This window comes from Urocampus carinirostris, chromosome 13, assembly GCF_059441175.1.
Source record: "Urocampus carinirostris isolate Australia breed hairy pipefish chromosome 13, RoL_Ucar_1.0, whole genome shotgun sequence".
Classification (NCBI taxonomy): domain Eukaryota; kingdom Metazoa; phylum Chordata; class Actinopteri; order Syngnathiformes; family Syngnathidae; genus Urocampus; species Urocampus carinirostris.
In genome coordinates, this window is record NC_142361.1 from 40088301 (window position 1) to 40105320 (window position 17020).

At 40.1% G+C, this 17020-nt stretch overlaps 1 protein-coding gene across 1 annotated transcript in view; it reads left to right on the plus strand.

Annotated features, from left to right (window-relative positions):
* Positions 1-17020, plus strand: part of LOC148354529 (uncharacterized) — a 42632-nt gene that overhangs the window by 16293 nt on the left and 9319 nt on the right. The window contains exons 5-8 of the mRNA XM_088352105.1: positions 710-875; positions 12861-12960; positions 13055-13130; positions 15260-15385. Coding sequence (XP_088208231.1) covers positions 710-875; positions 12861-12960; positions 13055-13130; positions 15260-15385 — 468 coding nt within the window. The remainder of the gene's footprint in view (positions 1-709; positions 876-12860; positions 12961-13054; positions 13131-15259; positions 15386-17020) is intronic.

The following is a 17020-nucleotide window of genomic DNA, read 5'->3' on the forward strand; positions in this document are numbered from 1 at the left end:
GACAGGATTTATATTAAAACAGGATATCAAAATTAAACAGGACAACCTGGACAGAACGAAATTGGAACCAAACTGATATTAAACAACAGGACAGACAGGATTAATATCAAAACAGGATATCGAAATTAAACAGGACAACCTAGACAGAACGAAATTGGAAACTGATATTAAACAACAGGACGGACAGGATTGATATCAAAACAGGATATCGAAATTAAACAAAACCAAATAGACGGGAACAATACCAAACAGGAAACACAAGCAGGAAACCAGACAGAGTCAAAACCCTCGCCTTGCGGGTGCAGAGGTTCCTTGACGGACTGACAAAGGAAAAGTGAGAACACTGAGCTTAAATAGACAGAAAGCCAATCGGTCAACGAGCCGCAGCTGGCCCCAAACGGGCGGGGCCAAGTAAGGGCAAAGGGCAACCGTGACAATGAATCAATAGAATAGAAAAGAAACTTAAACAGACAAAAGAAATTGACCATCATCCAGAGAAGACAATTAAATAGAAAAATAAGATGAAACGAGTACAAACGACCAAAAAAATAAACCAAACCTGGCCAATATTTCTGCCAATCACTTTGTATCCATGATATATGAAAAAAAATTCTAAATGTGGACAGAGCAAAACTTTCCCATTTTGCACAAAATTCCCTGTTTTTCTGGAGCGTTGCAAACTATAATAATCCAATCTTGTCCTTTTAAGAGACGAAAGTGCGAGCTACCTGGCAGGACTGGGCACGGTGGGCATGGAGATCTACGAGCAAGTTCCCAAACTGGATGCGGTGGTGGTGCCCGCCGCCGGGCAGTACGGTCTCCTGGCGGGCACGGCGGCGGCCATCAAGCATCTCGACTCGCAGATTCTGGTTATCGTAAGTTCACACCCCAGAAACGAAGGTCTTGAGGAAATCCACTAGGGGGCAATGTTCCCTGTCATTTTCCTTACGGGTCTGAGCGTTCACACAAAGTCGGTGAGCAACGCTTGAAACAACAGTGAGCAACGGCAATCCCAAGTGTGGCAACTAATCCATTATCAAACATGTCCAAAACGTGACATCAAGTTACATTTTGCTGAGTTTCCGGCAATGCAAAATTATTTTTCTCTTTTGAATGAATTAACTCATGTACTATTGCAAAGGTCGTACGGCATTTACAATTCTTTCACAAGATATCCATTACTTTTTATTTCCTGATATGTTTTGTCGCATAATATGAACATTTTTGGGGGCTCATTAAGATACAGAACTGTACTTAATCATATTTTTAGTGGAAGATTGACTTGATATCATTGGAAATTATTTGAATGCAACACCAACTTTTTCTTCTTTTTTCCGTGTTTTTTTTCTACTTTTTTTAAAATTCCTTGTAAAAAAAATCTCATTGTGTTTACTTTTTTTTTTGTTCTCTATTTATCTATCTTTTTTTCCTACATTTCTTTCTCTTCTTTTTTTCTGGCTTTTTTCTGAAATTTTCCTTCTTTTTTCTCTTCCTTTTGTTTCTTTTTTCTCGGTTTTTCACTACTTAATCATTTTGGTATTTTTTTCTCTTTTGTTCTATTTCCCCCCCTTCCTTAAGTCATTTTGTGCAGAATTTTGCATCATATTTGGTCATGTTGGAATGAAAGAGGCAAAAACAACCCGAAAAGCCGTTTAGGACCCGAAAGAGCCGGTTCCTTTCAGTGAGCCGAGCCGAAGAAGCCGGTTCTCTACTAACTTTACTCAACTTCGTTCACTTCCTACATTTCTTTCTTTTCTTTTTTTCTGGCTTTTTTTCTGAATTTTTCCTTCTTTTTTCTCTTCGTTTTGTTTCTTTTTTTCTCAGCTTTTCACTACTTAATCATTTTGGTATTTTTTTCTTTTTTGTTCTATTTCCCCCCCTTTCTTCAAGTCATTTTGTGCACAATTTTACATCATATTTGTTCATGTAGGGATGAAAGAAGCAAAAACAACCCGAAGAGCCGTTTAGGACCCGAAAGAGCCAGTTCCTTTTAGTGAGCTGAGCCGAAGAAGCCGGTTCTCTACTAACTTTACTCAACTTCGTTCACTTCCTACATTTCTTTCTTTTCTTTTTTTCTGGCTTTTTTTCTGAATTTTTCCTTCTTTTTTCTCTTCGTTTTGTTTCTTTTTTTCTCAGCTTTTCACTACTTAATCATTTTGGTATTTTTTTCTTTTTTGTTCTATTTCCCCCCCTTTCTTCAAGTCATTTTGTGCACAATTTTACATCATATTTGGTCATGTAGGGATGAAAGAGGCAAAAACAACCCGAAAAGCCGTTTAGGACCCGAAAGAGCCGGTTCCTTTCAGTGAGCCGAGCCGAAGAAGCCGGTTCTCTACTAACTTTACTCAACTTCGTTCACTTCCTACATTTCTTTCTTTTCTTTTTTTCTGGCTTTTTTTCTGAATTTTTCCTTCTTTTTTCTCTTCGTTTTGTTTCTTTTTTTCTCAGCTTTTCACTACTTAATCATTTTGGTATTTTTTTCTTTTTTGTTCTATTTCCCCCCCTTTCTTCAAGTCATTTTGTGCACAATTTTACATCATATTTGGTCATGTAGGGATGAAAGAAGCAAAAACAACCCGAAGAGCCGTTTAGGACCCGAAAGAGCCGGTTCCTTTTAGTGAGCCGAGCCGAAGAAGCCGGTTCTCTACTAACTTTACTCAACTTCGTTCTACTTCGACTCGACTTCAAAATACCGCATTTAGGACACAACGTCGGGGGAACCCGTGTATTTTGACCTTCATGCACTGTAACTTTGACTTAAGTCGCTTCTTAATTAGCAATTTTGAGCCCTGATTTTTGTGCGCTGGCTAGATTTTCGATTGTGCACGCGCGCAGCTTAGAGGGAACATTGCTTGGGGGCCACCGGCGCTAGGGTCCGGCTGAGGTTGGGCCAAATCAAGTTTTCTAGAAAAGCTCCGATAAATACGTCTTACAATTTTCTCCACAAAATGCATTCTAAAAATAAATTAAAATTCCCCAAAAATAAAGCAATCCATCAATGATAAATCCCAAATGTGCCTGTGCTACATTTATATTGAAGGGACAGTGTGTATTTTTTGACCAGTAGATGTTGCTGTTTTCTGTAGTTTCAACAAATAATAAGCACAAGAAATAATACAAACCATGGAGACTCAGAGTAACCAAACCACGAAATCTTTCTTCTCATTTTCTTTGCCCAGAAAGAAAGAAGGAAAGAAAGAAGGAAAGAAAGAAAGAGAAAGAAAGAAAGAGAAAGACAGAAATAATGAAAGAATGAAAGAAAGAAAGAAAGTAGATAGATGGATAGAAAAAGAAAAAAATGAAAATTAAAAAAGAGAAACAGAATAAAGGAATAGAAAACATGAAAATTAAAGGAGGGAAACGGAATAAAGGAATAGAAAAATGAAAATTAAAGGAGAGAAACGGAATAAAGGCATAGAAAAATGAAAATTAAAGGAGAGAAACGAAATAAGGAAATAAAAAATGAAAATTAAAATTAAAGAAATAAATGGAATAAAAGAATAGAAAAAAATAAAATGAAAGAAGAAAAACAGAATAAAGGAATAAAAAATGAAAATTAAAGAAAGAAACGGAATAAAGGAATCGAAAAAATAAAATTAAAGAAGAAAAACAGAACAAAGGAATAGAGAAAAATGAAAATTAAAGGAGAGAAACGAAATAAGGAAATAAAAAATGAAAATTAAAATTAAAGAAATAAATGGAATTAAAGAATAGAAAAAAAATAAAATGAAAGAAGAAAAACAGAATAAAGGAATAAAAAATGAAAATTAAAGAAAGAAACGAAATAAAGGAATCGAAAAAATAAAATTAAAGAAGAAAAACAGAACAAAGGAATAGAGAAAAATGAAAATTAAAGGAGAGAAACGAAATAAGGAAATAAAAAATGAAAATTAAAATTAAAGAAATAAATGGAATAAAAGAATAGAAAAAAAATAAAATGAAAGAAGAAAAACAGAATAAAGGAATAAAAAATGAAAATTAAAGAAAGAAACGGAATAAAGGAATCGAAAAAATAAAATTAAAGAAGAAAAACAGAACAAAGGAATAGAGAAAAATGAAAATTAAAGAAGAGAAACGGAATAAAGGAATAGAAAAAAAAATAAAGAATAGAAACGGAATAAAGAAATAGAAAAAAAAGAAAGAAATGGAATCAAGAAATAGAAAAAAAGAAAGGAAAAAGAAGAGAAAAATCATGATTAAAAAAGGAAATGGAAAAAAAACTGACAAAAGAATAGAAAAAAGGAAAAAGATCAAATATAAATCAATGAAAGGAGAAGAAAATAGAAGAAAGAAAAGCAAGAAAAAGCTGCGAAAAAAATCTAAAATAATGAAAGAAAAAGTAAAAAGGAGAAAAATCAAAGAAGAAAAAAAGATAGTAAATCTTTGGGCTTTTGACGGTTACGGTAGCAGCCAATTATGTAAGCTCCCTTTAGATCAGAGGTGTCAAACAGGCGGCCCGCGGGCCAGATCAGGCCCGCTAAGGGATTGAACTCGGCCCGCGAGACAACACTCAGAGAAGCGCAAGAGAAAAACGAGCTGCAGGTTGAAATATGTCAACTTGATGTTGCCAAAGCCAGGTGCCTCCAACAAAGACACTGTACTTGTATTTCTTTCTCTCTCTCTCTCTCTTTCTTTTCCACCCCTTTTTTCCCACTCTGTCTCTGTCTCTTTCTCTTCCTTTGCTATTTCTCTCTTTCTCTCTCTGTGTCTTTTAACCTCTTTTGCTCTCACTTCCTTTTTTCCTTTTCTCTCTTTTCTCTTTCTCTCTTCCTACCCTTTGCGCTTTCATTTCTCTTTTCTCTCCTTCTGCCTTTCTATTTCTCTTTGGATTTCTTTTCCTCTCCTTTTCTTTTCCCCCCTCTCTCACAACTTTTTATCTTTTGTTTCTCCCTCTCTCTCCCTCTCTCTCTTTCTTTCTTTGTCCCGTCCTCTTTCCTATTCCCTCCCTCTTTCTCTTATTTCTTTATCCCTCTTTTTCTTTCTCTTTAATCTACTAGTCAGATGCGTTTGACACCCCTGCTCTAGATGAACCCCATTTTATGTAGAATAAATCCAAATGTCTCCACCTACGAGTATTTCTATCATAGTTCATGCATTTCTACTCGTCTCAATCAATATTGCTTTTTAATAAACAACGGGAAGGCGCTGAATAATACACACTGTTCCTTTAAACTTTGGTTCGAGGGTCCTCCGAGTCTCATTCCGCCGGCCCCGATGGTCCCCCGGGCCGAGGGTTCGAGACCCCTGGTCTTAAGACCTGGAAAATGTGAGGAACGATTTCATGGAGGGCAAAGAGGAGTTGTTGCCGGCCTCCTCCGTTTCCCTGGCGCCGATCCTAAGAGGTTTTCCACCCGGCTCGGCTTTTCTTAACAAGATGAATGTATTTGATGTTCCGTCCCGTCGCTTCCGTTTTCTGCCCGCTGCCAAAGTCCTGACAGCTTTAGGTCTGTTTACACTAGAGCAGGGGCGTCAAACTCATTTAAGCTCGGGGGCCACACGCTAGAACAAACATTCTCTCTGGGGCCGGTTTAGTAGATGAGAGAGAAAGAAAAAAAAAAGAGAAAGATAGGGAGAGAAAGGTAGAGAGTGTGGTACAAAAAAAGAGAAAGAGAGAAAGAGAGATAGAGAGAGAGTGAGAAACAAGAGATAAAAACAGAAATAGTGAGAGAGGGGAAGAGAAAGAGAACGAATGAAATCCAAAGAGAAATAGAAAGAGAAAAAGAGAAAGGGGAAAGACAGAAGGGGAAAGCAAGAGAGAGAGAGAGTAAAGGAAAAAATGAAGAGAGAGCAAAAGAAGGTAAAAAGATATGGAGAGAAAGACAAAAAGGAACAAAGAAAGGGAAAAAGAGACAGAGAGAGTGAAAGAGAGAGAGATAGAGAGAGTGAGAGAAAATGGAGGAAGAGAGAGAGAGAGAAAGAGGGAAACAAGAGATAAAAACAGAAATAGTGAGAGAGGGGGGAAAGAAAGAGAATGAATGAAATCCAAAGAGAAATAAAAAGAGAGAAAAAGAGAAAGGAGAAGACAGAAGGGGAAAGCAAGAGAGAGAAAGCAAGAGAGTAAAGGAAAAAATGAAGAGAGAGCAAAAGAAGGTAAAAAGACATGGAGAGAAAGAGACAAAAAGGAACAAAGAAAGAGAAAAAGAGACAGAGAGAGTGAGAGAGAGAGAGAGTGATAGAAAGAGTGAGAGAAAATGGAGGAAGAGAGAGAGAGAGAAAGAGAGAAACAAGAGATAAAAACAGAAATAGTGAGAGAGGGGGGAAAGAAAGAGAACGAATGAAATCCAAAGAGAAATAGAAAGAGAGAAAAAGAGAAAGGGGAAAGACAGAAGGGGAAAGCAAGAGATAGAGAGAAAGAGAGTAAAGGGAAAAAATGAAGAGAGAGCAAAAGAAGGTAAAAAGACATGGAGAGAAAGAGACAAAAAGGAACAAAGAAAGGGAAAAAGAGACAGAGAGAGTGAAAGAGAGAGAGATAGAGAGAGTGAGAGAAAATGGAGGAAGAGAGAGAGAGAGAGAAAGAGAGAAACAAGAGATAAAAACAGAAATAGTGAGAGAGGGGGAAAGAAAGAGAACGAATGAAATCCAAAGAGAAATAGAAAGAGAGAAAAAGAGAAAGGGGAAAGACAGAAGGGGAAAGCAAGAGAGAGAGAGAAAGAGAGTCAAGGAAAAAATGAAGAGAGAGCAAAAGAACGTAAAAAGACATGGAGAGAAAGAGACAAAAAGGAACAAAGAAAGAGAAAAAGAGACAGAGAGAGTGAAAGAGAGAGAGATAGAAAGAGTGAGAGAAAATGGAGGAAGAGAGAGAGAGAGAAAGAGAGAAACGAGATAAAAACAGAAATAGTGAGAGAGGGGGGAAAGAAAGAGAACGAATGAAATCCAAAGAGAAATAGAAAGAGAAAAAGAGAAAGGGGAAAGACAGAAGGGGAAAGCAAGAGAGAGAGAGAGAGAAAGAGAGTAAAGGAAAAAATGAAGAGAGAGCAAAAGAAGGTAAAAAGACATGGAGAGAAAGAGACAAAAAGGAACAAAGAAAGAGAAAAAGAGACAGAGAGAGTGAAAGAGAGAGAGATAGAAAGAGTGAGAGAAAATGGAGGAAGAGAGAGAGAGAAAGAGAGAAACAAGAGATAAAAACAGAAATAGTGAGAGAGGGGGAAAGAAAGAGAATGAATGAAATCCAAAGAGAAATAGAAAGAGAAAAAGAGAAAGGGGGAAGACAGAAGGGGAAAGCAAGAGAGAGAGAGAGAGAGAGAGAGAGTAAAGGAAAAAATGAAGAGAGAGCAAAAGAAGGTAAAAAGACATGGAGAGAAAGAGACAAAAAGGAACAAAGAAAGAGAAAAAGAGACAGAGAGAGTGAAAGAGAGGGAGATAGAAAGAGTGAGAGAAAATGGAGGAAGAGAGAGAGAAAGAGAGAAACAAGAGATAAAAACAGAAATAGTGAGAGAGGGGGAAAGAAAGAGAACGAATGAAATCCAAAGAGAAATAGAAAGAGAGAAAAAGAGAAAGGGGAAAGACAGAAGGGGAAAGCAAGAGAGAGAGAGAGAAAGAGAGTAAAGGGAAAAAATGAAGAGAGAGCAAAAGAAGGTAAAAAGACATGGAGAGAAAGAGACAAAAAGGAACAAAGAAAGAGAAAAAGAGACAGAGAGAGTGAAAGAGAGAGATAGAAAGAGTGAGAGAAAATGGAGGAAGAGAGAGAGAGAGAAAGAGAGAAACAAGAGATAAAAACAGAAATAGTGAGAGAGGGGGGAAAGAAAGAGAACGAATGAAATCCAAAGAGAAATAGAAAGAGAGAAAAAGAGAAAGGGGAAAGACAGAAGGGGAAAGCAAGAGAGAGAGAGAGAAAGAGAGTAAAGGGAAAAAATGAAGAGAGAGCAAAAGAAGGTAAAAAGACATGGAGAGAAAGAGACAAAAAGGAACAAAGAAAGAGAAAAAGAGACAGAGAGAGTGAGAGAGAGAGAGAGATAGAAAGAGTGAGAGAAAATGGAGGAAGAGAGAGAGAGAGAGAAAGAGAGAAACAAGAGATAAAAACAGAAATAGTGAGAGAGGGGGGAAAGAAAGAGAACGAATGAAATCCAAAGAGAAATAGAAAGAGAGAAAAAGAGAGAGGGGAAAGACAGAAGGGGAAAGCAAGAGAGAGAGAGAAAGAGAGTCAAGGAAAAAATGAAGAGAGAGCAAAAGAAGGTAAAAAGACATGGAGAGAAAGAGACAAAGAGGAACAAAGAAAGAGAAAAAGAGACAGAGTGAAAGAGAGAGAGATAGAGAGAGTGAGAGAAAATGGAGGAAGAGAGAGAGAGAGAAAGAGAGAAACAAGAGATAAAAACAGAAATAGTGAGAGAGGGGGAAAGAAAGAGAACGAATGAAATCCAAAGAGAAATAGAAAGAGAAAAAGAGAAAGGGGAAAGACAGAAGGGGAAAGCAAGAGAGAGAGAGAGAGAGAGAGAGAGAGAAAGAGAGTAAAGGAAAAAATGAAGAGAGAGCAAAAGAAGGTAAAAAGACATGGAGAGAAAGAGACAAAAAGGAACAAAGAAAGAGAAAAAGAGACAGAGAGAGTGAAAGAGAGAGATAGAAAGAGTGAGAGAAAATGGAGGAAGTGAGAGAGAGAGAAAGAGAGAAACAAGAGATAAAAAGAGAAATAGTGAGAGAGGGGGGAAAGAAAGAGAACGAATGAAATCCAAAGAGAAATAGAAAGAGAGAAAAAGAGAAAGGGGAAAGACAGAAGAGGAAAGCAAGAGAGAGAAAGAAAGAGAGACAAGGAAAAAATGAAGAGAGAGCAAAAGAAGGTAAAAAGACATGGAGAGAAAGAGACAAAAAGGAACAAAGAAAGAGAAAAAGAGACAGAGAGAGTGAAAGAGAGAGGGATAGAAAGAGTGAGAGAAAATGGAGGAAGAGAGAGAGAGAAAGAGAGAAACAAGAGATAAAAACAGAAATAGTGAGAGAGGGGGGAAAGAAAGAGAACAGATGAAATCCAGAGAAAAAGAGAAAGGAGAAGACAGAAGGGGAAAGCAAGAGAGAGAGAGAAAGAGAGTAAAGGAAAAAAATGAAGAGAGAGCAAAAGAAGGTAAAAAGACATGGAGAGAAAGAGACAAAAAGGAACAAAGAAAGAGAAAAAGAGACAGAGAGAGTGAGAGAGAGAGAGAGAGAAAGAGTGAGAGAAAATGGAGGAAGAGAGAGAGAGAGAAAGAGAGAAACAAGAGATAAAAACAGAAATAGTGAGAGAGGGGAAAAGAAAGACAACGAATGAAATCCAAAGAGAAATAGAAAGAGAAAAAGAGAAAGGGGAAAGACAGAAGGGGAAAGCAAGAGAGAGAGAGAGAGAGAGAGAGAAAGAGAGTAAAGGAAAAAATGAAGAGAGAGCAAAAGAAGGTAAAAAGACATGGAGAGAAAGAGACAAAAAGGAACAAAGAAAGAGACAGAGAGAGTGAAAGAGAGAGAGATAGAGAGAGTGAGAGAAAATGGAGGAAGAGAGAGAGAAAGAGAGATTAGAGAGAAATAAATACAAGTACAGTGTCTTTGTGAGAGGCACCTGGCTTTGGCAACATCAAAACGTAAACGTAAAAACGTTGTAAGAAGAGACATAGTGTCAAGGTTGCCATGGCGCCCAATCAGCCCCGCCCGTGTGGCGCCAGCTGCGGCTTGTTGACGGATTGACTTTCTGTCTGTTTAAGCTCAGTGCTCTCACTTTTCGTTTGTCAGTCCGTCAACGAACCTCTGACCCGCAAGATCTGGGTTTTGACTCTGTCCTGTTTCCTGTTGGTATTTCCTGTCGGGTATTGTTCCCGTTTATTTTGTCCTGTTTTATATGGGTTTCCAGTTTCGTTCCGGTCTAGTTTGTCCTGTTTATTTTCGATAGTCTGTCTTGATATCAACCCTGTCTCTCCCGTTGTTTAATATCGGTTTCTTCCCGTCTAGATTGTCCTGTTTATTTTCAATATCCTGTTTTGATATCAACCCTGTCCCTCCCGTTGTTTAATATCGGTTTCGTTCCCGTCTAGTTTGTCCTATTTATTTTCTATATCCTGTTTTGATATCAATCCTGTCCGTCCCGTTGTTTAATATCGGTTCCGTTCCCGTCTAGTTTGTCCGGTTTATTTTCGATATCCTGTTTTGATATTAATCCTGTCTCTCCTGTTGTTTAACATCGGTTTCATTCCCGTCTAATTTGTCCTGTTTAATTTCTATATCCTGTTTTGATATCAATCCTGTCCGTCCCGTTGTTTGATATCGGTTTCGTTCCTGTCTAGTTTGTCCTGTTTAATTTCGATATCCTGTTTTGATATCAGTCCTGTTAGTCCCGTTGTTTAATACCGGTTTCATTCCCGTCTAGTTTGTCCTGTTAATTTTCAATATCCTGTTTTGATATCAATCCTGTCTCTCCCGTTGTTTAATATCGGTTTCTTCCCGTCTAGATTGTCCTGTTCATTTTCGACATCCTGTTTTGATATCAATCCAGTCTCTCCCGTTGTTTAATACCGGTTTCATTCCCGTCTAAATTGTCCTGTTAATTTTCAATATCCTGTTTTGATATCAATCCTGTCTCTCCCGTTGTTTAATATCGGTTTCTTCCCGTCTAGATTGTCCTGTTTATTTTCAATATCCTGTTTTGATATCAACCCTGTATCTCCCGTCAAGTGGACCCATTTCAACCTACAGCTCTCTTTCTCTTGCACTTCTCTGAGCGTTGTTTCGCGGGCCGGATCCAATCCCCTAGCGGGCCTGATCTGGCCCACGGGCCGCCTGTTTGACACCTGTGCACTAGAGGGAAAGGAGAAGGACTTCTCCCCCCACCACCCCCACCCTCTTAGATGTATAACGCGGTCTTCTGGCTTTTGTTATGGAGGGGAGCATGCTCGGATGCTCCCCCTCGTTGAGTTTGATCAAAGAGTATTTTGCGCGGTGTCGGTGAGGGGGCGGCCTCAAAGAATATTTTTGCATTCCTGCTACGTGTTTGCGGGGGTTCCAACAACTCCACGTCATCGTTCCCCGGAATTGTTGGGAATTCATTATCGAATGACTCCAAATGATTCGAATGAGTTATCTGACTCCATGAACCAAACACAACCTAGCCCTTGTTTCTTGACGGGGGCGTATTTATTCGCAACACCAGAACTAAGTGTAGAACAGGAGACGGTTTCGGAGCAGACCTTATTGCCTCGAAATATAGAAACAAGATGCAAAGAGATCGGAAAAGGGGAGAGCCGTTTATTTATCTTCGTCAGTGTCCAAAGAAGTGTTCTCATTCGTCTAAGAGACAATCCGCTTTTTATATCCTCCGACAACTCATGTTATTTAGCACTTGCGATGTTTTCCCCTGTATTTGCATGCTTTTCGGGAATTGACAATGTTTTTTCTTCTTTGGATTTTCCAAAGTTACACAATTTCCAAGAAACTCGTTGGGGTCGGCCTGACATATCCAAATTCCTGACTTGAACGCATGTTCCACGCCAAGCAGAATGTTTTTACTTGGCGCAGCCCAAGGCGATTAATAATAACATTCGCTGACATTAAGACCTGGGAGAAACAAGCCTGGAATTTCCCGTCACAAAACCGACGAGTCCTTTCGGAGCAGCCTGAGAAATAAGCCCCAAAATATGCACAAAAGTACACAGAAGTCTTGGCGGGAGAGAGAGAGACGTTTATTTATCTTTGTCAGAGTCCAAAACAGTCCAAAAATTACTTGGCAGCCCAAAGCGATTAATAATAACATTCGCTGACATTTAAACCCGGGAGAAACAAGCCTGGAATTTCCCGTTTTAAACGAATGTCTTCTCCTTCTGTCAAGCTCGACTCCAATAAACCACAACAACGGCTAAAGTGATGTTGGAGTGTGTGTGAAGCCTTCTTCTGAAGTCCTTTAGCTTTCTCCCCGCAAGATGGCGTCTAGGCTCCTCCCATGGGCGTGTCCAGCCGTTGTTTTGCGCCCAACGTTCTTACAACACAGCGCCTTGATGTCTGGCTTCCCAAAACAACATTGCCTGACGTCCTGCGTCAGAAAACCCACGAGTCCTTTCGGAGCAGCCTAAGAAATATGCCCCAAAATATGCACAAACGTACACAGAAGTCTTGGGGGGAGAAGGAGAGCCGTTTATTTATCTTTGTCAGAGTCCAAAACAGTCCAAAAATTACTTGGCAGCCTAAGGCGATTAATAATAACATTCGCTGACATTTAAACCCGGGAGAAACAAGCCTGGAATTTCCCGTTTTAAACGAATGTCTTCTCCTTCTGTCAAGCTCGACTCCAATAAACCACAACAACGGCTGAAGTGACGTTAGAGTGTGTGTGTAAAGCCCTCTTCTGAAGTCTTTTAGCCTTCTATTATTGGCCCACGTCCCCCCGCAAGATGGCGTCTCGACTCCTCCCATGGGCGTGCCAGCCGTTGTTTGCACCCAACGTTCTCACAACACAGCGCCTTGATATCTGTCTTCCCAAAACAACATCGCCTGACGTCCTGCGTCAGAAAACCCACGAGTCCTTTCGGAGCAGCCTGAGAAATAAGCCCCAAAATATGCACAAAAGTACACAAATGTCTTGGTGGGAGAGGGATCTTTGTCAGAGTCCAAAACAGTCCAAAAATTACTTGGCAGCCCAAGGCGATTAATACTAACATTCGCTGACATTTAAACCCGGGAGAAACAAGCCAGGAATTTCCCGTTTTAAACAAACGTCTTCTCCTTATGTCAAGCTCGACTCCAATAAACCACAACAGTCCTGTTATCAAAATTCCCTAGACAAAATATGATTCATTTCGAACAGTCTGCTTTGACCTTGTACATTGAACTAAAGCCCACTCAGTGAAAATCTTCATTGCATTATGAGTCAATCGTATAAAATCCTTTATAGTCAACCGTATAAACTCCTTTACCTCCAACAGGGGATCGAACCCGAAGGTTTCCCTTTGCTGCTGCAATCTCTGAAGACAGACGGCCCCGTCCAAGACCTTCGTTGCAACCCCAATAGCAAACTGTACGGAGGTAAACACGAAGGATGGAAGACACTCACGGAACGGTGGAACGGTCCTTTTTTCCTGTTTGTATTCCCGTCTGTTGCTCTCCCGTCTGTCGTTAGATCTTATGGAGTGTTCCATCGGGATCAACACGTTCCAGCTGGCGAAGAAGTTGGTGGATAAAGTCGTCTCTGTCAGGTAAAGGACACCAAAAAATCAGGTAGACTTTGGAGCCCCGTGTGGCTCTTTGATGCTTAGTAGTAGCTCTTTGGTTCTCCTTCAAAAATGTTTAAAAAAAAAATGCTATTTTTAACAGTTTTCGATGAATAGACATATTAAAGTAGATACACTGTGTGTTTGTATATGTATATACACACATACATTGGAACCTCTACTTATGGATTGAATTGGTTCTGGGAGTAGCTTCATAACCTAAAAACGTTGTAAGAAAAGACATAGTGTCACGGTTGCCATGGCGCCCAAATGGCCCCGCCCGTGTGGCGCCAGCTGCGGCTTGTTGACGGATTGGCTTTCCGTCTATTTAAGCTCAGTGCTCTCACTCTTCGTTTGTCAGTCCGTCAACGAACCTCTGACCCGCAAGATCTGGGTTTTGACTCAGTCCTGTTTCCTGTTGGTATTTCCTGTCGGGTATTGTTCCCGTTTATTTTGTCCTGTTTTATATGGGTTTCCAGTTTCGTTCCTGTCTAGTTTGTCCTGTTTATTTTCGATATCCTGTTTTGATATCAACCCTGTCTCTCCCGTTGTTTAATATCGGTTTTGTTCCCGTCTAGTTTGTCCTGTTTATTTTCGATATCCTGTTTTGATATCAATCCTGTCTCTCCCGTTGTTTAATACCGGTTTCGTTCCCGTCTAGTTTGTCCTGTTTAATTTCGATATTCTGTTTTGATATCAACCCTGTCCGTCCCGTTGTTTGATATCGGTTTCGTTCCTGTCTAGTTTGTCCTGTTTAATTTCGATATCCTGTTTTGATATCAATCCTGTTTGTCCCGTTGTTTAATACCGGTTTCATTCCCGTCTAATTTGTCCTGTTGATTTTCGATATCCTGTCTTGATATCAACCCTGTCTCTCCCGTTGTTTAATATCGGTTTTGTTCCCTGTCTAGTTTGTCCTGTTTAATTTCGATATCCTGTTTTGATATCAATCCTGTTTGTCCCGTTGTTTAATACCGGTTTCATTCCCATCTAGTTTGTCCCGTTTTATTTCGATATCTTGTTTTGATATCAATCCTGTCAGTCCCGTTGTTTAATATCGGCTTCCAGTTTCGTTCCCGTCTAGTTTGTCCTGTTTATTTTCGATATCCTGTTTTGATATCAATCCTGTCTGTCCCTTCCTGTCCGGTATCGACCCCATCTGTCTGATATCTGCTCGGGCAATTGGTATCGATCTCGTCGGTCTCCGGCTTTCTATCATTCCACGCCAGATTACTGCCTAACGTGCATGACTCCCCATTTCCCGTATAATAAAAGGCTTGTGTGAGAAACGTCACACATTTGGGTCCGGATCCTGTTCCGGTTCATGACACATATTTGAATGTAAATGCGCTAATCGGTTCCAAGCCCCGCAAAAAAAGTATGATAGTTCACGAGAGAGCATCAGAACATAGACAAATACACGTTAAAATTATATTACTGCAAAATAAACATCAAATGAGAGTAGCATAATGCAAAAGAAGGAAGAATAAATATATCTTTTTGCCTCGCCTTTCTTGAAAAACTGATCCAATGATGTCTGCTTTTGCCGGCATTTAATCCACACTTTTGATGGCCACTTACCCATAGGTCCGTACATATTCAAATAGAATGATATACTGTGTGTGCGTGTGTGTCACCAACCTTCCTGTGCAAAGTTTGCATGTTCTCCCTGTGCTTGTTTGGATTTTCTCTCACATTCCAATCAGGTTAATTGGCCAGTCCAAATTGTCCCGAGGTGTAAATTAGGGAGTTAGTTGTCTCTGTGTGCCCTGCGATTGGCTGGCAACCAGTTCAGGGTGTCCCCTGCTCGAAGACTGCTGGGATGGGCTCCAGCACCCCCGTGACCCTACTGATGATAAGCGGTGCAAATAATGGATGGATGGTGCTCATGATGCTGGACATTAACAGAAATGGCTGCCCTCTAGTGGCCATTTAACAATTGCCGACCTGAAATTAAGGAAACAGTTACTTGCCATTAAATATTACTTACCAAATGTCGCATCGGTATCCATGACTCCCAACGGGTTAGATTTCTGTCTAAAAAGAATCTGCATAATATCGTCTTGATTTTAACCTGCTCTGATTGGTCGATTTGATGTCTACATCCTCTGCAGTGAGGAGGACTCTCTGGTGGCCATGTTGCGATTTCAAGAGTTTGAGCGCTCCACCGTGGACACGGAGGGAGCCATGGGATTGGCCGCCATCCTTGCCGGACAACTGACAGAGCTCAGAGGCAAAAGGTGCGTTTGATTCGTTTCGCTGGGGCCGCTCCAAACCCGGGGGTTTAGCTCAGGGGCCACCATTTTGCTTCTCTCAGTATAGAGAGTTCCTAATCATGTGATCTGCATCCGGGCCACCTGAGTACGAGTGGCGACCATGTTGGATGGGTACCTACCCATACGTAGATTAGTACAGCTGTATAATAACATCAGGGGTGTGTAAGGTGGGCTTAGGGTACTTCCCCAAATGTGTGTATCTCTAAACCAAACGGTATCACCTTTGTGTTTCAAATATTGGTACCGCCCATAGGGGCGTTTCTTTATTTCTCTTTCTTTGTTCTGCCTAAATAAATGCAGTTGGTGGGGGAAGGGCCCCCCAGAGTTAGGAGCGCGGCCAAGGAGATGGACGTAAGTTCCTCCTCTTCTGCCCCCCCCTCTCCAACTGCCAGTTGTAAAAAGTCAAAATGCCCTATTTTTTTAAATAGCTCTCCCACAACATGCAAGACGTCGATTTAGACCCAACAGGGTCTCAGACTCAATTTACCTGGGAGTAGCCGGAGCTAGCTGGTCTGGATGAGGTTGGGACAATTTGAGAAATTCGGGCCAGGGACCGGCTTAAAATCATTAAGTCGGGCCAGTCGAGCTTCTCTTTCACGTTTTTTTTTCTCCCCTTCGTGGAGGATCTACACAGCATGCACTTACCTTTACTCAAGTGATTTTTTTAGATAAAGAAAATGCCAAGCAAAGTATCACTTTAACTCAAAATTACTAAATCCAAAGAAATTTTCCTTCTCGTGTTGATGCGCGGCTTCCTCCTTCTCCCTCCCTCACGTCAGACTTCATTTCTGCTTCTTGCCAATAGCTTACAAGCTTTACAAACTTTCTCTGCTTTTTGGCTAAATCTTTCACTATTTACAGCTTGTAATTGTCGTGGAATAGTTGTGGGTCAGAGCTTGCCAAGAGAATGAGGACACACTTGTTTAGACAGGAAATTCCAGAGTTGCTGAGAAACCGAGTTTAGAAAAACAAGTGGCATCGAAATAATAACACTCGGCTTAAAGTAAAAAACAAATGTCATAGAGAGGATAACACTGCGGCTTGATTATGAAGAGCCGGCGATTACGAAACAGACAGCACGGGAAAGACAACACGTGATATTTCTGAACGGAGGGTATAAAGCTGATGTATCCGAGAGAAGAATGAGAAAATGCTGTGTCAACTTTTGTAACAAAAATAAATGTTTTTCTCCCTATCTGCCATATTCTTCTGAGTATGTTTTAGGGCGAGGCCCAAAGACGTTCTGCTCCAAAATAATCTGTAGAATTAGATTTTCTTTTCCGTGCCATTTTGTTCAGTTTTTCACTTTCGTGCACTTTTTTCGGTGCTACACTTGCAGCGCACACTTGATTTGAACAGCCAGAGTTAAGCTTCGTTTTTTTTCGGGCTTGTTTATCAAATCAAATTATTCCTTCTGATTCGGGCGGGTTCGGGTTTATTAACCCTTGACTCCGGTCGGGTTTGGCTGAATTTTTTAGGCCCTAACATACTTCTAGGGCCAATAAATAGATCAATGCAGATGGTTTTCCTGTGCAACTAAGGTCCAGTAAAAAAAAAAAAGCGTAAAAAAAAAAAATTAATAGGAGTTTAAGGCTGTAA